At 42.8% G+C, this 20,212-nt stretch overlaps 1 protein-coding gene across 8 annotated transcripts in view; it reads left to right on the top strand.

The window, feature by feature from the left end:
* The window catches only part of TBC1D30 (TBC1 domain family member 30), a 104,816-nt gene that overhangs the window by 34,729 nt on the left and 49,875 nt on the right, over positions 1-20,212 (top strand). For 5 of the 8 annotated variants that reach the window (XM_030939275.1, XM_030939274.1, XM_030939276.1 and 2 more), the window contains 2 exons: positions 18,338-18,399; positions 18,951-19,016. In XM_030939275.1, coding sequence (XP_030795135.1) covers positions 18,338-18,399; positions 18,951-19,016 — 128 coding nt within the window. Of the gene's footprint in view, positions 1-15,169; positions 15,543-18,337; positions 18,400-18,950; positions 19,017-20,212 lie in introns of those variants that run through there. The other 3 variants (XM_030939277.1, XM_010386912.2, XM_030939279.1) reach the window with 2 other exon arrangements.

The raw sequence follows: 20,212 nt of genomic DNA, 5'->3' as shown, positions 1-20,212 counted from the left end.
TCATATAATGACCTCTTTTCCTCTGGGTAGACACCCAGTAGTTAATAACCTGAATTCTTTACAGCTTGCATTCTGAAACATTTTTCTCGAGCTATCTGCCTTCTGGCCTGTTCCACTCATTCTGGCTTTCATCTTGATTTGTTTTTCTTAAAACTTTCTCCAGCTTCCCTCTGCATCTGTGATTCATGCCCTGCCTCTTTGTGGCTTTGGATCAATAATGCTACAGATCCAGTCTAATTAATCATGGATCAAAAGCTAAAGCATCCTTCCCCCAGATGGTTTATTATTAATACCATCCAGAAAAATAATTTATAATTTAATTATCTACCTCATAGAGTTTGGGATCTTTGGCAGAATGTGTTCCCTTCCCCCTTTCTTCTTCGCTATTTCCTCCTCTTCCTCTGCATCAAAAGTGGCTTTATCTCCACTTTAGCAGCTGACAGCAACCCGCCCATGCTCAGTTGATGAAGCCCTCCTTTCTTACCCCTCGTCCGTATGGCTCTCCCTCCACCCCGCTCCATCTCCTGTGATCTCAAGGCCTTGAAGAAATGATCTCAAGGCCTCAGAGAAATGAAAAGTGACCTTTGGTATTTGAGACAACCAGTAGCAAAATATAGCTCCCACTTCCAACAGCCCATATTGATGGGGGAGAGATTTGCTTCATATGTGGTCTATGTTAGGCCATTCTCCTTCTCCATGTTTTCTCTGTTCTTACAGCATCATCTTTTTGCCTCATTTCTTTGCTCTACTCTGTTCCTCCCCCATCATCTTCTCATGACTCACACTGTAATCCTAGCACTTTGGGAGGATCACCTAAGGTCAAGAATTTGAGGCCATCCTGGCCAACATGGCAAAACTCCGTCTCTACTAAAATACAAAAATTAGCCGGGCATGGTGATGGGCACCTGTAATCCCCGCTACTCAGGAGGTTGAGGCGGGATAATCACATGAACCTGGGAGCCAAAGGCTGCAGTGAGCCAAGATGGTACCACTGCACTCCAGCCTGGGCAACAGAGCGAGACTCTGTCTCAAACAACAAAACAAAACCAAACCCCAAAGTACTACTGACCTAATGCTATGTAACAGTTTACAGAAGGCTTCAGTGTAACATGGAGAGAAGCTGTAACGTGAAAGAAAATAGGCAATGGCTAACTACTGAATCAAATCCTAGACAATTATTGTTCTTAAATGGTCTTTGACTTTCTTCTCCTGGGAATTCCTCCTGATAATCTTTTCCTCTAGGCTCTACTAATCTATTCTGTTGCTCAACCATCCTTAGTGTTAGGAAGCCAGAAGCCCCAGAGCCTAGAAGGTAAACTCACATCACTGGCCTAATCCAAGTTTTCCCTCATGGAGGAGTCAGCCATAGATAAATTTGCTGCCTAGTAGCTTCACTCTGTGTCATTCTAACTCACCTGGATGGCATCAGGCAGGATAGAGGAGGCATTCTAAACATTTCTCTTTGAACAAAGTTCATTTGGAATCAAGTTGTATACCAAATTTTGTAATGCAAGTCTTAGACATATGGCAAGGGAACATCTGAAATGTTGACTCACTCTATCAAAATGTCAACATCAGTAAGTAATGAGATTTTTATGAGATTTAATGAGTAAGTGTAATATAGTGCAAGATTTTTAAAGCATTTTAAAAAAATCTTCAGACAATTTTGTTAGAATCATCTCAAAAGTTATCTTAACACAGATAGTGATTATGACAGCTGCTCCCTGCATGGGAGGGAACACAACAATGGCACAAAAATTATTCAAGGCCAATTATACTGAGTCTGCATCATTGAACATTTTCTCTCTATGAAGAGGGTCTTCAGTTTGTTGCTTTTTCAGCTAACTAACCAGCTTCCTGTTTCCTTTCTCACATTTGGCAAATTAATTTTCGGGACAAATCATGTCTGCAGTTTCTAAGGAAACATCAAAGGGCTCAGATTTCTCCCATGTGGGTTACAGGGTGGGTTGATGCAGAAAGGAGTGCTCTGTGAGGTGCTCACCAAGCCCCATCCCACTGTGTGCCCTAATTGACTCCTGTATGTCCAACCATGGCGTCGTATAAGATAGAGCCAGTATTTGTAGTCCTCACCTGAGAACTTCACTTGTTTGTTCTGTTATCATGAGGTTTTTTTGTTAACTGGCAGTGCTAGGCTGACCTTGTTGTTGCTGCTTCTTTGATATTTCTACCAGTACCTTGTTTGTACCAGTAGTTAAATAATGGAAGAGGAGTTTTTGGAAATGGTGGACATTTCGTTCAGTTGGTGACATAAATGGGGGCTGTGAACAAGTCTACTTTCGGAACTTCCAAAATGTTTTGATCCTGCTAAGATACAAAATACCTGATTATATTTTATTAACTTAGTAGAGTATGGCTTTCAAGTGAGAGAGACCTGGGTTCAAATCTCAACTTCACCACTTAGTAATTGCACGACCTTGGGAAAGTTATTTAACCTCCTGGTCAGTTTGTTCATTCATTTGTTCATTCTTTTTCCTTTCCTTCCAGAATAAAAAAATTAGAAAAGTACAAGGAAAAATAGAATAATTTCCCATATTCTTACTACCCAGAATTATCTACTTATATTTACATGACTATATTTTCCTTTAGTTGTTTTTTTCCTATGCCTAGCAAAAAATTACCCTGTTGATATATGCATAGACTCCCCTTTTGCTTCTTGTTTCTTGGGAAATAATATATACTTTGTTGGGCTAAACAAGATAAAATAAAGCATCCTTCTCAGTGTCTGATCCACAGTAAACAATTGGTACATGGCAGTAGTTGTTATTATTGTTAATCATCCTTCTATATTTGTGCATTTCCATTGGAAAATATAGTCCTGGTAAATCAACAAACTTATAAAAACAATTGTTTTTGGACAAGCTATTTCTCCTTCTACTGATATATTTGTAAGCCACAACTGGAAGAATTGGTGTTAATATATGTAGGAATGTAGAATACCTTGTAAAACCTATTTATATTGCAAATAATGAGAATGTATTCAAGACCAGACCTTTTTCATAAATGATGGACTGCACTTGGTAAATTTTAAAAAAATGGTTGAACCAAATTTTAGAAAATTGTATGCATTATTTAAAAAGCTATGATGTTGGAGGAATAGAGCAATTGAGAAGAAAATTGCTTACTTAAACTCTGCTCTGAGAGATGGATTTTTCTTTTTGGCTTGCAGTGATCTTGCAAAGCCAGTGGCTACTGAGTAATTAATGCTGGGGCTTTATTAATTTATGAAGAGCAGGGAAGGGTTGGCTTGTCTGCATTATAGCTCATTCTTCTCAAGTAACATGTTTAAAAAAATCAAGATGATGAAATATGGGAGCAATTTGTCAATTTAAACAAACATTCTTTTTGTGGGCTTTCTGGAGTGATCTTGCATTAAATTTCTAGGTCAAATTGGGTGGTAACAAAATTAAAGAGCAAAGAAGCTTGGGTGACCTGGTGGCACTGTTGGTAATCTGTGACAAATGTTGTAAGGTAGGTTTAAATGTCCTTAAAAATTGTAGGGTTGGACATGGTGGTTCAGGTCTGTAATCCCAGCACTTTGGGAGGCCGAAGTGGGCAGATCACTTGAGCCCAGGAATTTGAGACTAGCCTGGCCAACATGGTGAAACCCCGTCTCTACTAAAAATACAAAAACTAGCTGGGAGTGGTGGTGCATGCCTGTAGTTCCAGCTACTTGGGAGGCTGAGGCAGGAGAACTGCTTGAACCTGGGAGGTAGAGGTTGCAGTGAGCCGAGATCGCGCCACTGCACTCCAGCCTGAGTGACAGAGCAAGAGTCCATCTCAAAAACAACAACAAGAACAACAACAACAACAACAACAGAAAACCCCTATGAATTAGGCACTTTTACTGTCCCATTTTCTGGGTGAGCAAACTGAGACAATGAACTTACCCAAGTTTTCATAGCCACTGACTGTGGGAGCCAGGTTTCAAATCCAGGCAGCTGTACATTTTAGCTACTATTCTATGCTGCCATTATATTCTGCCATTATATCTAGAATTTCAAGAGCATTTTCACCTGATGAGTAGAGCAAACATGTGACATTTGAGCATCACATATTTTGGAAACTTGTCAGGGAGACTAAGAATAGTGTTGGAATGTTTTATTATGTAGTGTAAATCTTAGTCAAAATAACCATTTGTAAATACATCTACTAATTTCTCTTGTAGTTGGATAAAAAGTCCTTTTCTAATGAGTGGGATGGTATGGCTTCCTTCTTGACATGATGAGCTCATGACTTTCTGTCTTTTTAAAGTTCATGCTGACTGTCAAATGTGTACAGAGCCCCATGCTAGCTGCAGGCAGGGGAGGAGAGAGATACAACAATGAGTAAGACTTAGTTCCTGTGTTCACAGGAGTTTATGATGTATTGAGAGGAAAGAGACTGCCTATGAATAATACAAGGGCGTGGATGAATCAGGTGTGGGAGTGTGGAGAAGTGTACCATCTGGAATACAGGTGTTAAAGAAGGTACTTTTTTTTTTTTTTTTTGAGATAGGGTCTGGCTCTGTCACCCAGGCTGGAGTGAGGTGGTGTGATCTTGGCCCACTGCAACTTCCACCTCCTGGATTCAAGTGATAGTCCTGCCTCAGCCACCTGAGTGCCTGGGATTACAGGCGAGTGCTACCACGCCTGGCTAACTTTAGTATTTCTAGTAGAGACGGGGTTGTGCCATGTTGGCTAGGCTGATCTTAAACTCCTGGTCTCAAGTGATCTACCTGCCTTAGCCCCCCAAAGTACTGAGATTACAGGTATGAGCCACCATGCCTGGCCAGGAGGGTACCATTTCTAAATGTCAAATCAGCAGGATCCCAATCTGATGTTCTTCATGTGCCATAGATAAAATTTAAAAAAATATTTACTGAGAGCCTAGTTTGTGTCAGTTCATGTGCTAAAAAACTACTTTGAATTTTTAAAAAACACACCATGAGTACTTAGTTTTCAAGTATCAGGAAGGTTTAAAATGTAGTGAAACTAGAGGTAATTTTTTAAAAAGATAGAATGTGGCCTCCTGAGGAGCTTGCATATCTGATTGATGCTGGCACTGGGCCATACTGATGCACTGCCAAGTGACACTCTGTTGTAAGCACGGACTAAAGATGGTGGTAATTAACAGTGCTGGCGCTGCTATATTAAGTACGTGAGTATAATAGGCCACACTTATGCTGTTTCTAAAAGAGAAGGAGAACATAGAAAGTGTATTTATTAAGAGCTGTCTGCTTCCTTAGGAGTTTTTCTCTACTACCAAAACTTGAGATTGACTTTCAAAAACAAGACATAAATTTGACCATTACCAGGGCCCACTATTACTGGTGGATTCTTATATATTTATGATGGTGAAGATTAAAGTGAATGTAAATCACCATATATGCTGCCTTTTGAAATGCTGAGGCCTATAGTGACTGACATACCGTTAAATTCCTCTTATCCTCAAATATCTGTCACCTGTGTAATTCAGGAGACATGTGCATTCCTTTTCATGGAGATGCTGATGTGATTTGAAATCCCTTTACGTTCACTCCTCTATAATTCAACCACAGCTGAATGTTCTGTTAACCTTTATCTTTAGAACACAGTAAGGGAAAACATTTGATTAATTCTGTTAAATGTTTCTTTTGAGTAAATTTTTTAGTATTGACTTTTGAAATATCATGCCAATTCTCTTTACACAGATCTTAGTTTTACTCGTGGGAGTTAACCTGCTTAGTATGACTTGTTGGCTCACATTTTTTTCTTTCTGGTTCTCTGAACTGCCTTGAACATACGTTTCATTTGAAGAAATAAAATTCCCAGCTACTTTATGGTGTTTCTAGAAAAAGCAATTAACAGAAAAGCATATGTGAAAGCAGGAATTAGGAAGTTTAGCTATTAAAAAAGATGTTTTCAAAGGGAGGTTCTGTGAAGAATCCTGAGTCTCTGCTTTCATTTTTAAAATTAAACATTAAATTTATCGCAAAGTAAGACTACTGTAGCAGCACCTCGTTGCATTGGAATATGACAAATGTATCAATAGAGAAATCGTAAGGAAATAAATTCATGAAAAAACTCATAAAGCATTTAGTATTATATGCATATATACAATCATGCGTAAATATATTTTTTAAACTTTCATATTTCAGATGATGACTTGGGTTCAGCTTTATTACATGAACTTCTAATACTTGTCCTGGACTCTTAAACAATGAGAGTAATGATGTAAAGATAATGTAAGATTCTTTTTTTTTTTTCTTTTTTGAGACAGAGTCTTACTCTGTCACCAAGGCTGCAGTATGGTGACCTGATCACGGCTCACTGCAGCCTTGACCTCCTGGGCTCAGGTGATCCTCCCAAGTAGGTGGTACTGTAGCCATGTGCCACCATGCCTGGCCAATTTTTTTTGGTAGATTTTGTAGAGACAGCGTTTTGTCATGTTGCTGAGGTTAAGATTAGTAATAAATACATGAAAATTTGATTTGTTCAGAATACTCTTTTTTTTTTTTTTTTTTTTTTTGAGATGAAGTCTCGCTCTCATGCCCAGGCTGGAGTGCAGCAGTGCTGTCTTGGCTCGCTGCAACCTCCGTCTCCCGGTTCAAGTGATTCCTGTGCCTCAGCCTCCCAAGTAGTAGGGATTATAGGCATGCACCACCACGCCTGGCTAATTTTTGTATTTTTAGTAGAGATGGGGGTTCACTATGTTGGCCAGGCTGGTCGCGAACTGCTGACCTCAGGTGATCTGCCTGCCTTGGCCTCCCAAAGTGCTGGGATTACAGGCATGAGCCCCGGCGTCTGGGCCCAGAAGACTCTTTTTAAGTCAAGAGAGTGTAATACCTTGTAGAAATATTCTTAATGAGGACTGACAGCAAAAGGATTTCTTTGTTTAAATTTCAGTTTATCTGAAAACACAGCAACTCAAACTGTATTGTCCAAGCATTGCCATCGGCCAACATTTATACTGGATTGAGGAATTCTAATAGAGTAATAAGACTGTCTGAATATCAGTTAAATTGGTCTCAGAGAAATCTAGGGTTGGAAGCTGCTCTACTTGTATTGCTAGTCCGGCCTCACCTCATTTTAAATGTCCTTTCACAGCATCCCTGACTGCTGGGCTTGCAGCCTTTGCCTGAGAACTCCAAAGGAGAGGACATTTATGATCTCCTGAGGCTGGATGTTATATTACAGTCACAGCATTCTTTTTTTCCTTTCTTTTCTCTTTCTCTTTCTCTTCTCTCCTCTTCTCTCCTCTCCTCTTTTCTTTTCTTTTTTCTTTTTCCCTCCCTCCCTCCCTCCCTCCCTCCCTCCCTCCCTCCCTCCCTCCCTCCCTTCCTTCCTTCCTTCCTTCCTTCCTTCCTTCCTTCCTTCCTTCCTTCCTTCCTTCGTTTCTTCTTTCTTTCTTTTCTCAGGGTGTTGGTCTGTACCAAGGCTGGAGTACAGTAGTGTGATCAGGGCACACTGCAACCTTGAAATCATAGGCTCTCAAGTGATCCTCCTGCCTCAGCCCCCCGAGTAGCTGGGACTACAGGTGTAAGCCACCATGCCCAACACAGCATTCTGAAATTTTGCTGACATCTGCCTCACTACAGCTCCCACTTAGCAGTTCTAACTTAGCCCTTTGGAGCAAACACAAAACTAATTTCACAATTTCTACCAAGTGAGTGAGGGCACCAGAGGAGTATGAGGCGAGGACCTCAGTGGGGTATCCTGGCCAGTCGGACTCACCCTGTGGGTCAGGTCTGGGTCCTGTGCTGGACAGACCTCTGGGATGACTGCTCACAGCACCATTTTGGCCTCTAGTACAGCAACAACAAACACTAATCAAAGGACAGTATTGAGCTCCTGCTTTGTGCTGTGACTTGCATTATGTCATTTAATTCTCACCGTTAACTCAAATATCATTCATTCTAAAGATGAGGAAACTGAAACCCAGACATTAAATAACTTGCCCAAGGACATAGAGGGAGCAAGTACTGGCATGAGAATTCTAACCTTTGTCTGCCGCATTGCCTCCTGGAGGGTCTCACCTGTGTCCCTTCACACGTCTCCTCATTGGCCCACACATTCTACATTGTTTCTTCTGAATGAACTCAGCCTGGAGAGCGAAGGCTTCCAGATCTGTCAAGCCAGCATTATTGTTAATTCTAATCTCTCTCCTGTTCCCGGTACTTCTCTATTCTCATCACCAAAATTAAGCATATTACATTCAAGGGCATCACCCTTCTCCTGTCTAGGGATACATTTCTAAGTCAAACAAATCTACCTCAATAGATATGAGAAACTTCTCCTTTCATACCTCTCCTCAGTGGGGTCAAAAGAATCTTAGGGCCTGGCACATGGCTCATGGCTGTAATCTCAGCACTTTGGGAGGTCCAGGTGGGTGCATCATTTGAGGTCAAGAGTTAGAGACCAGCCTGGCTAACATAGTGAAACCCCATCTCTACTAAAAATACAAAAATTAGCCAGGCATGGTGGTGTGCACCTGTAATCCTAGCTACTCAAGAGGGTGAGGCACGAGAATCACTTGAACCCAGGAGGTGGAGGTTGCAGTAAGCCAAGATCCCACCACTGTACTCCAGCCTGGGCAACAGAGCGAGACTCTGTCAGAAAACAAACAAACAAACAAACAAACAAACAATCTTAGAATGGCTTGGTGTAAGGTTGGGGAATCCCAGATAAATGGTTCATCATGACCAGGTTAAACAGTTATTTCCTCTTCTGCAGTGATGAGTGTGAATCTTCCAGTTGTATTCCTGATGTGGAACTAAAGAACTGAATACCACGACTGTAAGAACAGCATACATGAACTTTGTCCTTGGCCTGTTTTCAGGTGAAATTTAATAGCTCAATGAAATGGAGCTCTGGGAAAACATTGCAACATATTTAATACTTAAGATATAGCAAGAATGGTATCTCTCCAGTTATTCATATAGTATTTTAAAGGACCTTTCACATAGGCCTTGTGTCCTTGTCACTCTTTTTTTTTTTTTTTTTTTTGAGACAGAGTCTCGCGCTGTCATCAGGCTGGAATGTAGTGGCGCAATTCTGGCTTGCTGCAACCTCTGCCTCCCTGGTTCAAGCAATTCTCCTGCTTCAGACTTCCAAGTAGCTGAGATTACAGGCATGTGCGACCACCCCAGGCTAATATTTGTATTTTTAGTAGAGACGGGGTTTCACCATGTTGGCCAGGATGATCTTGATCTCCTGACCTCGTGATCTGCCTGCCTCGGCCTCCCAAAGTGCTGGGATTACAGACGTAAGCCACCACGCTCTGCCAACTGTAAACTCTTTGAGGGTAGAGTACGTACTGTGTTCATAATTGTGTCTCATAGTTCTTAGTACAGTGCCTTTCCCACAGCATCTGATTAGTGATTTTTTCATGAATAAATGAATGAATAAAAGAAATAAAAGGATGTCTTTATGTGGTCAATATCAATCTAGCTCAAGTAGTAGTGAGTCAGTTTCAGTCATTTTGAAGCAAGAAAATACTTAACAGGAAATACCAGGACAAGAAGAATAATATGATGATTTCTAAAATCTTTGGTTAGTTATGCATCTGAGGTTACATGGATCTGGCAGCAGAGTTTTAAGTACATTTCCATATGACATTCTGAGTGTGATTTGATGTTGGAATTTTAAATCCTCTCTGTTCCATGCTTGACAGAGTCCTTTCTCTAAAATTAACAAAATACAAAAGCTACACCTGATTGTCTTAAAGGATGCCTGTATTTAAATAGAGAAATTATTTTTATGACTGAGATAAGAAAATCATATAAATAGAAAATGTCCCATGTAGGTAATGTGATCTGTCAAATAATTTTACAGTTTTTTTCTTCCTCCTCAGTTTCCTCCTGTCCTGCCCCTGCATCTCTGTCATGAGGGAGAAACTGTTACAGTCCACAGTGTGTGGACTCTGTCTTGGATAATGAGTTCAAGGAACTACATTTTTTTTTTTTTTTTGAGATGGAGTCTCGCTCTGTCACCCAGGCTGCAGTGCAATGGCATGATCTCAGCTCACTGCAAGCTGTGCCTCCCAGGTTCAAGCAATTCTCCTGCCTCAGCCTCCCAAGGAGCTGGGATTACAGGTGTGTGCCACCACACCCAGCTAATTTTTGAATTTTTAGTAGAGACGGTGTTTCACCATGTTGGCCAGGCTGGTCAGCCTCCTGAAGTGCTGAGATTATAGGCGTGAGCCACTGCACTTGGCCTTGAAGGAACTACTTGTTAAGTCCCTACTTTTAGTAGGTCTGAGGAAAGTGTTAACTTCTTATGGAAGTGGTCGCAGATCTTGTCTGTTTAGGAGACGCCACTTTCACTATTCAGGAGCCGTTCACACATGTTCAAAAATTGTGGGATGAGGGGAGAGGAGGAAGAGTGACTTTTATGCCACCAGACCCCCACTCTTTTTATTATCACAGGTGCAAAATGTCCCCATCTCCTGCCCAATGGGAGACACCACTAGATCTGGTGGTCTGATGAGATCTCCTCTGACGCTCAGCTTGTGTGCTCATCAGCACCTGCCAGGGAACTCCACAGCTGTACAGATGAGTTCCAGGCTCACTTCCCCAGAGCAGGCTGGCTCCCTGTGGTCTCTCTCCTCACAGCAGGCTTCCAGGGCCTTTTCTCTTGGTAATTGTCAGTTCCTGAAGATGAGCACGTAGACCCTTTTTACTTTTAGACTTTACTGTTAAACAAAAAATAGCAGCATTAGGAAATCACAAGCCTCAGACCCACTTCCCATTCTGGAAGCCCCTTGAGATGTAGTTTTTAATTCCTTGTGTTGGGCTTTCTTTCCTTACTGACTTCTTCCCCCTTCTCCCATTAAAGGAAAAATTCGCTCTCAAGGAAACCTCATTCCAAGCACGTAGGCCTGAAGATGCAGGTATGGCGAATGGTCCATACTTTTTTGTTTCAGCCTGGGAGCTCACATCTATGGGGGATGTCCTCAGGTTATTAGCTCTGAGACATTTGGGGGCATTTCCTCAAAGCTTTCATTTTCTTTAGCAATCCAAATAACATTATCTCATCCAGTGTGAAGTGTTCATTGAGCCTTCCTTCCCCTAAATTCAGCATAAGTCATAACCATTCTAGACTGTGACAGTGTATAATTTGCCCAAATGTGAATTCACTATTATTTGATTGGTAAAAATCGCTTGATTAGTAAAGAATGATGGTAAATTGGCCTGGCTCCTGAGATTCTCTGGCAAAGTCCATGCTGGCTTGAGTTCTCTGTAAGTTGACTTTAGATGACATCCTTCACGTTTGGAAAACTATTCCGGACATGAAATAAGAAACTGTGAGTCACACAATCAACATAATACTAGGCTTGGGCCATGGCTGCTTTTAGAGTATTGTGTTTTAGTGCTCATTTAATTACCTGTTTGCTATGAAAGTTGGCAGTCCTGACTTTCCTCTTCAATGTAAACAAAATAATATTGTCTAATTCCTTTGCTACTTATTGCCATCATAGCAGAAACTCATAAATTTTATTTTAAAAACAGATTTTCCTCGTAATAGATCTAAAAGGAGGTGAAATTGAATGTTCCTTTTGCAAGCAAACAAGCTTCTGTCACTACTAGTAAGAAAAGTATTATAACTAAAGAAGAATCTAAAGAGAAGTCTTTTTATCAGTCATGAGACTTGGGTGAGTTGACAGCCTAGAGTCTAGATATCAGCTTTGGCAGTCTGGAAATTTGGTATCTTCAGGTTACTGACTGCTGAGTGAACTCAGGGGTATTAACTGCTATTAACTGGTCAGTATATTCTCTGTAGTGCAGCAGAGTCTATATGGGAAATCAAATGACAATCCAAAGTTTGCTTGGTGAGCATGATGTCACAGCCAAAGGGAGCTGGATGGTCTGAGTGGCATGTATCACAGCCCCAGGGGCAGAATGTCCTCCTCTCCACTCCAGAGACAGTGTTGTAGAGCAGAGCTGATTGCTTGTCCTCTTGGCTTGCCTAGTGATAGAAACTGAGCATGAATAGCCTCTCTTATTAAAATTGAACACAAAACCCTCTAAGGTTTGAGCATGTGAGAGGTCTGGAAGACGAGACTGTGCATACAGTTACCAACTTGTCCTCCTGGATTTTCCCTCTCCTGCCAGTTCCTTCTGTTTGACTTTGGGTATTGATCACCATCTTCAGCCCCAGGATATATTGTACCCTCTAAAAAACTGGTCAAAGGGAAGCATCAGACCTCTTCCAATGGTTTTCAGTACAGCTGAGATAGGCTGCAACAACCAATGAGTGTCTTATTAAAATTAATAGAAAGCTGAAGGATACAAACATGTACCAAAACTGCAAAAAGTTGATGGTTGATGGAGAATAAATTTCTGTACTGGAGCTCGCAGCAAAAGGTTGGGAAATCTAAGCCAAGCAATTAGTCATGACCAGGTTAAACATGACTTCATTTTCTAAAGTGATGCCTTTTCAAAGAGTACTGCCCTTTTGAAAGCATCTTTACCTCTGCCAGGCAGCTACAACTGAATACTTTGCATGTCCTTTATTAGCCTGCTTTACTTTTGCAGATGGCTCATCTCATTTTTAACAGATTCTTATATAGCTCATTCTTAGGGTTACACCATTTCTCACATTGTTCTCAAATTCTGAGAAGAGTCATAAGAATGCCTTCTTTTTCTGGCTTGTTTAGGCTATCTTTATGAAGGCGTTTAAAGATATTCAATATTGTTTACAATCAATAGTAGCATTTTTTTTTCTTTTGATACAGGGTATTGCTCTGTCACCCAGGCTGGAGTGCAGTGGCCCATCATAGCTAACTGTAACCTTGAATTCCTGGGTTCAAGCGATCCTCCTGCCTCAGCCTCTTAAGTAGCTAGGACTACAGGCACACACTACCACACCTGGCTAAATTATTTTATTTTTGCAGAAACAGGGTCTTGCTGTTTTGCCCAGACTTGTCTTGAACTACTGGCCTCAAGTGATTGTCCCACCTTGGCCTCCCAAATCACTGGGATTACAGACCTTAGCCTAACCCAGCAATTGTTTTTTGTTTTTGTTTTTATTTCTGAGGCAGGGTCTCACTGTCACCCAGGCTGGAGTGCAGTGGTACGATAATGGCTCATTGCAGCCTTGACCTCCCTGGCCTCAGGTGATCCTCCCACTTCAGCCCCCTGAGTAGCTGGGACTACAGTTGTGTGCCATCATGCCCAGCTAATTTTTGTAGCTTTTTTTTTTTGGTAGAGATGGGGTTTCACTATGTTGTCCAGGCTAAGCCATTGTTTTTCAAGTTCAAATTGTTTCATTTTTGGCCAATAGGAAGAAGCCTGTTTATGTGAGTCTTGTGTCCTTTTGACTTGATCCCATTAATTGTGAAACATTTCCTGTCTTTTTGAGGTCATCAAAATGTTTCAGGGTCATCTTGTACTTTTTCTGACCCAAACCTGGAATCAGTCACTCCTCAAAGGAGCCTTAGTTCCTTTGAGTGGGGAATGGTTTTTAGAGACCATAACCAGGGTGCTGGGAGTGTTCATTGCTGCTGAGTTGCCCTTACTTCTAAACCTAGTCAATGGCTGTATATATTTTTTTGAAAAGAAAAAAAATGAGTTCATACTAGTGTTTCCCATGTAAATATATTATTGTAATATTTTAAAGAAAACTTAATTACTTTGGTTGTACACTTATATTTTCTGTCACACTGAAAATATCTTGGCTCCATTTGATATTAGCATAATTATTTATTTGCTTTATCCTGTCGTTGATTTAAGAATTTAAGAAATATGAATATTATTAATAAGAATACTACTGAATGAAATGTAAAATTTCTTTGCAGTTTTATTTGCTGTAGGAATATGTACCACTGTTGATGTACAGTCATAGTATTGTGTTCTATGTCAACTTAAGAGAGAGAATTATTTTTTTCTGTGTTCTTATGCTATCAGTGGGATAGTCCATTAGATTGATTTGTTTCCATTAATTTTCAATTGTTAGAGTTTTCTTTTACAATTTAAAAATACTTTATTCATTTATAGTCAGGGACTAGGTCTGTTGCTCAGGCTAGAATGCAGGGGTGCAATCATAGCTCACTGCAGCTTTGAACTCCTGGTTTCAAGCCATCCTCCTGCCTTGACCTCCCAAAGTGCTAGGATTACAGGTGTGAGCCACTGTAACTGGACTATTTTATGTATTTTCAAAATTTATTTTTCTTTTTATGTTTTTTTAAGAGATGGGGGTCTTGCTGTATTGCCCAAGCTGGCCTTAAACTCTTGGGCCTAAGCAATTTTCCCACCTCAGCCTGCCAAGTAGCTGGGACTATAGGCATGCTGCTCCATCATCTTGGTTTTTTTAAAAAAAATTTAATTTGTTAATATTATTCCAGAGCCAAAACTACAGAAGGCACATCAAGAGAGGACTCAGTTTTCTGTTCTTGTCTCCTCCAGGATGTTCCTTCTCCCATACAAGTTTTCTAATTTGTTTTTTGGTTTATCCATCTAATGTTTCTTTTTATAAATATTAGCAAACACAAATACCTTTATATCTCCCCCCCACACCCTTTCTTTCATCCATTTTAATGGTAAATATTCCATTGGTGAATATTACCATTTGAGAATGACCTTTTTTTTTTTTTTTTTTTTTTTTTTTTTTTTTTTTTTTTTTTAAACCATAACGATGGGCAGTAGTTCAGAACTACTGAAGTCTGGCTGGAGAGATGAGGAACTATTACTTTTTAATACTGCTTGAAATGGGAACACTTTTTTTCTGGAAGCCCATTTTTCTAAAAGAAACAATCATGTTTTTTCTTCATTTTCTCCGCGCCTCTAATCTGCCAGGAAATAATTCAGCGCATTTCGGGCTGAAGCCTGTGCCTCGCCGCCTGTGGTTGGGTCACCGTCCCTTCTGAGGCTGCTCGGAGGAGGGAGAGGACGCTTGCCCTCGCGGGTGTTCTACACCTGAGACTGACGCTCCTTGGTGCTCTCTCTGTTCCCTCCCAGATCTTGGGAGAAGCACGGACATCTCTGTTTCTGCTTTTGGTCCCCGAATGCAGTTGCTCGCCCACCGGCCCCCTGCCTCTGGCGCTCCTGGGCGCGGGGGATCTGGGGCCGCCCCGCCTGCGCACGGCGGTGCCGGGATTGGGGGCGGGCGCGCCGCCTCCGTCTCCCGCGTGCTCGCTCTCTCGCTCACTCGCTCCCGCCCTCCCCGCCTTGAGCGATCTCCTGCCTCAGCCTTGCAGGCTCCGCACTGCAGATGCCCGCGGCTTCCCTGTGCTCTCGGCGGCTCCCGCGGTGCCCCGCAAGTCCCAGTGACCCTCCAGCCGTGCCCTCCCTGCTCCCAAGGGTCTGTTAGCCGCGGACACTCACCCAGCTCGGCGAGCGCAGCTGCTCAGCCGGTGAGGCAGCGGGGACCGAGAGGGACGGTGGCCGCGCCAGAGCCTGGGGCGCTCCCGGATGCGGCAGGACAAGCTGACCGGGTCTCTGAGGCGCGGGGGGAGATGCCTGAAGCGGCAGGGCGGCGGCGTGGGCACCATACTGAGCAATGTGCTCAAGAAGCGCAGCTGCATTTCCCGGACCGCGCCCCGGCTGCTCTGCACCCTGGAGCCGGGTGAGGACCCAGGGCTACAGATGGGGCGCTGGAAAGTAGCGCTGGGGCTGCCCGCGCTTCTGTCTTAGCCTGACTCCGTCTAGGCCGGGGAGCGCCGGGGAGAGTCCGCTTGCCACCCGGTGCTGGGCACAGTGTTGGCACCTGCAGGGCGCAATCGGTCTGGAAGGGCAGAGGGCAGATGGGGGCCTGGGCGGGGCAGCGGCCTCCCCAGGCACGGAGAACCCGCTGTTTCCACCCACTGCCCGCGGACCCCCACCCTGCGGCCTATGCGCTTGGCCTTCTCCCCGTGGCGGGGAAGTGCGGGTGGCTGCCCGGGCCATCAGAGGCCGCACCACCTATTGTGTTCCAGGCTCGCAGGAAGCCAGACCTTGCGAGAGGTGGGGGCGGAGAGACGCACAGGTTTGACACTGGAGGTCGGCAGGGAAGGCAGTGACTGCAAAGGCAAAATTGGGTGTTATTTTCCCAAGCGTCCCTTCAGCGTGAGTGCCGGGGTCAGCTTGAACCGGAGCCTGTAATTTGTGAGTGAGGGTAGGGAGCAGCAGGAGATCCTTTTCATAGGTGAGGTCCGGGAACGAGCCTGGCCGTGCTAGGCAAGGCCCTTCCTGCCATCAGCCTGTGTTTACCCATCCCTGCTTCTCCAGGCTGAATAACTCTGCGTCTGCTCTATCACCAGGCATCCCTCCCCGGGATTTTAAGAGCCCAGCCCTAGCGCGGGCTCCTGGGCACGGAGGTTTCTGGCAAGGAGTGGCCGCAGAGGGAGTTGGCTGTACTCTCACTGGTGCTTGGCGTTCACCTGTTCCCTGGAGTGGCACCAGCTGGGCTCCAGACGGGTTCGCGGTCTCTGGTCCCCACCCCCAGCGCCTTGGGGACCTGCTGTAGTGCCGCAGGAGAATCGAGGCGCCGAGTCCCAAAGGGTGGGATGCGGCTCTGCCTTTCCCAACCTCGTGGTTTCTTTGTTTTTCTCCCCTAGGAAGTGTCTAGTTGCAGAGGCTGTAGTCTTTCTTCACCATCTTCCTTTACCTCTTTTTTTTTTTTTTTTTAATCTCCTTCCCACGTTAAAAGTAAATGTTTTGTATTTCTGAATCCGGAATAGCCGTGATTATCAGATGAAACATAAACCTTTTCTCTGCCCGTATTCTGTTAGAAGAAAAGGGGGGTGAAAGTGACCTGGTTTAAGCTTTTGCATGCAGGCGGCGAATCAATTTCAGTTAAATCCTCTTGCTCATTTTTGATCATGAGAGGATAGTTGTGGTTTTGGCCAACTAACCCCTGCTGGGTTTCACTATGGGAAGGCAATCGGCATGATGCCCAGCAGGTGCCCCGGAAAAGTTAGAAGAGCACATTGGTCAGACATACAGGGAATCCTTGTAGTGCGGCAAGAATAAGTCAGCGCGGGACCGAATTTCCTGGTCTTTGTTATCAAGCCAACGTCAGGAATATACGCTCCTCCATTCAGCACCTCGCGTCTGGACAGCACCCTCACTTCTAGGTCTTGTTTCAACGTGCCTTAAAGTGTGCGCTGGGCTGGAAACACTCCTGTGGCCATTATATCACCGTTCTACGTTTGGGCAGGACTTCGTTTAAACCGCCTCAGAGAGAGGCGGATCCATGGGGTACTTAATATTCCTTCGGAGAAAAAAAACACTTATCTTTCCAGGCAGAGTATGGTTATGGCCCTGAAGCTTTAAAAAGAAATATCAAGGCATAGATTGGATGCCTGGGATTCTCTGTCACAGCTTACTTTGGAAACCTAGGACCCGACTTATGCATTTACAGTGCTCTTCCAGGGTTCCAAGAAGAACACCTACATACTGTCATGGGCTTGCGAAAATCAGCTACATCTCTTTCCAGCTTCTTGACTTCACGTATACATATTTTTTAAAAGACCAGTCTGCTTGATTACTAACTATTATTTCATAAATTCCGAAGATTGTTCCTATTCATACCAACCTCTAAGAAGTGGAAGTTGTGGAGAAGTTTTCAGTACACCTAATCTGCTATCAGCAATCTTAGAAACAAAAATGCCATCATTTGATTTTTGCAATTTGTAAAATTTAATGTTATTGATAATATTTGGCATTTCTTGTGCCTTGAACTTTTGAGCAATAATTCCTTTAAAAAGTGGGGCTGGGTGCAGTGGCTCATGCCTGTAATCCTAGCACTTTAGGAGGCAGAGGCAGGTGGATCACTTGAGGTCAGGAGTTTCAGACCACCCTGACCAACATGACGAAACCCTCTTCTACAAAAAATACAAAAATAAGCTGTGCGGGGTGGCACGTGCCTATAATCCCAGCTATTAGGGATGCTGAGATGGGAGGATTGCTTGAGTCCAGGAGTCCAAGGCTGCATTGTGCTATGACTGTGCCTATGAATAGCCACTATACTTCAGCCTGGGTGATACATTGAGACTCTGTCTCTTAAAAAGAAGAAAAGGAATTGAGACTGAGATAAATTAGATAAGTTAGATAAATTGTTTCAGTCTAGGAACCAAGTCGAATGGAGGACTGTGTGACTCCAAGCTTGCCGTAACATTTTTTTGTTTTTGTTTTTGTGGTACTCCAGGCATCTGTGTAAACCACCATCATATGTAGTAAGGCACATTCTATTGCTGTAGGGTATTTTCCTATTTTAAGAATCAATATGCTTACCTTTTAGCAAAATTGACTAAAATTTAGTAAAGATACATACTTTAAAAAAATTTGTGATGATTCAGCAGAATCAAGCTTTTACTTGTATTTTTGATATAACTTGTTATAGTCTCCAAAAATAACATCTATTATGTATTTCTCTTTCAGGAGTTGATACTAAGTTGAAATTCACTCTTGAGCCATCTTTAGGTCAAAATGGTTTTCAGCAGGTAACTTTGGTTTTGAAAAGACTCTTCTTTTGGGGGTACCAACAGGGCAGGCACATTGAGATATATTCTCAAAGTGGAAATAATGTATTCTTTGATATGAATATGAAGACTAGTCACTTCAAAAATATTTTGGGTAAAGTAGCCTTTGAGCTACAAGTGACCTGGGTTTATATTTGCAATGACAAATTTTGCACTTTCTATTAATGGTACATGTGTGAAAAAAATTTAGAGTGAATAAATTTCACACCTGTACCATAATGTCTATTATTCTGAACCCCATAACATATATTTTGGCTATTAACCAGAGCTTCCCAGCCATTCTGTGTGTACTGCAAAGGGGTTACAGATGTGTTAAGGGTGCCCAAGGGATGGGACGTGGCACAGTGATAGCCATGGACTGATCAATTCTGTCTGAAAGAAGCTTTGACTGTTTACCCCATTGTGCTGTGCAAATTTCAATGCATTCTATGAATGTCAACATGGGAAAAAGATTGAAAAGTGCTTGTCTAGGTCACTGTGATCACCTCCTGGGATTTCTTCTTTGTTCCTAGTGGTACGATGCTCTCAAGGCAGTTGCCAGGCTATCCACAGGAATACCAAAGGAATGGAGGAGAAAGGTAAGGGGGGCTCATAGGGCTAGAATACAGAAGGATCATCTCTGTCCTTCTTTAAAGCCTCTGGAATGTCAAAAAATATATTCTAGGTTTAGTTACTTGAAAACCTGTCTTGATTATTCATTCATGCAATAAATAATTATTGATTATTTTGTGCCAAGTAATGTTCTAGGTACTAGGGATAGAGCAGTGGAAAAAAACAGACCAAAGTTTTTTGTCCTCATGGAGCTTACACTGAATAAAATATAAAGTATGTCAGATGGTAATAAGTGCCATGGATAAAAATGTAGAGAGAAATAAAGAGCGTTTAGGAGAAAAGGGGTAAGGAGGTGGAATTTTAAATAGCAAGGTGACATTCGAATAGGCCCCTGAAGGAGGTGAGAAGCCAGCCATGCAACTACCTGGGAGGAGATACTCCAGGCAGAGGGAACAGCCAACGCAAGCACCCTCAGCCCTCAGGTGGGAGCATCTCGCATCTGGGTTGTATTCAAGCAAAGATGGGATGGGGCGGGGTGGGGTGGGGTGGGGCTGGGGCACAGTGAACAAAGGGGGAAGAAATAGGAGAGGGGGTCATAGAGGTAATGTGGTGGGTTGAGGGGGTGGCAGATCATGGAGAATCTGGGAGGCTACCACAGGTCTTGGGCTTTTGTTCCATGTGAGCTAGGAAGCACTGGGAAGTTTTGAGCAGGGGAGTGACATGATCTGACTTTTATTATGAATGGACTACTCTGGGTACTGACTTAAGAATATGAGAGACAAGGGCTGAAATAGGGAGACCAGTAGGAGACTTGCAGTAGCTCAGGCAACAGATACATCAGGGTTGTGGTAGTGGAAATGGAGATCCTAGATATATTTCGAAGACTGAGCTCACATGAATTCCTGTTGGATTGAATATAAGGTATAAAAGGGATGTCAAAGATGACTTCAAGATTTTGGCCTGAGTGATTGGGAGGTAGAATTACTGTTTACTCAGATGGGAGGAGCAGGTGTGTGTATGTCTGTAGGGTGGATGCTGGAGTAAGTGATTGGTTTTGGATCTGTTAAGGTTGAGATGCCTATTAGATATCTAATTTGAAGGTATCAAGTGAGCATTTGGATATATGCTTCTGAAAGGTTAGGAGAGAAGTCTGGCCAGATATATGAATCAATGTTTATTACCAAAACTTGAAATACATGCTTAGGATATTGATTTGTAAGCC

This window comes from Rhinopithecus roxellana, chromosome 10, assembly GCF_007565055.1.
Source record: "Rhinopithecus roxellana isolate Shanxi Qingling chromosome 10, ASM756505v1, whole genome shotgun sequence".
In the NCBI taxonomy this organism is placed as follows: Eukaryota; Metazoa; Chordata; class Mammalia; order Primates; family Cercopithecidae; genus Rhinopithecus; species Rhinopithecus roxellana.
Note: the sequence above shows the minus strand (reverse complement) of the source record. Positions and strands in the feature narration are given on the sequence as shown.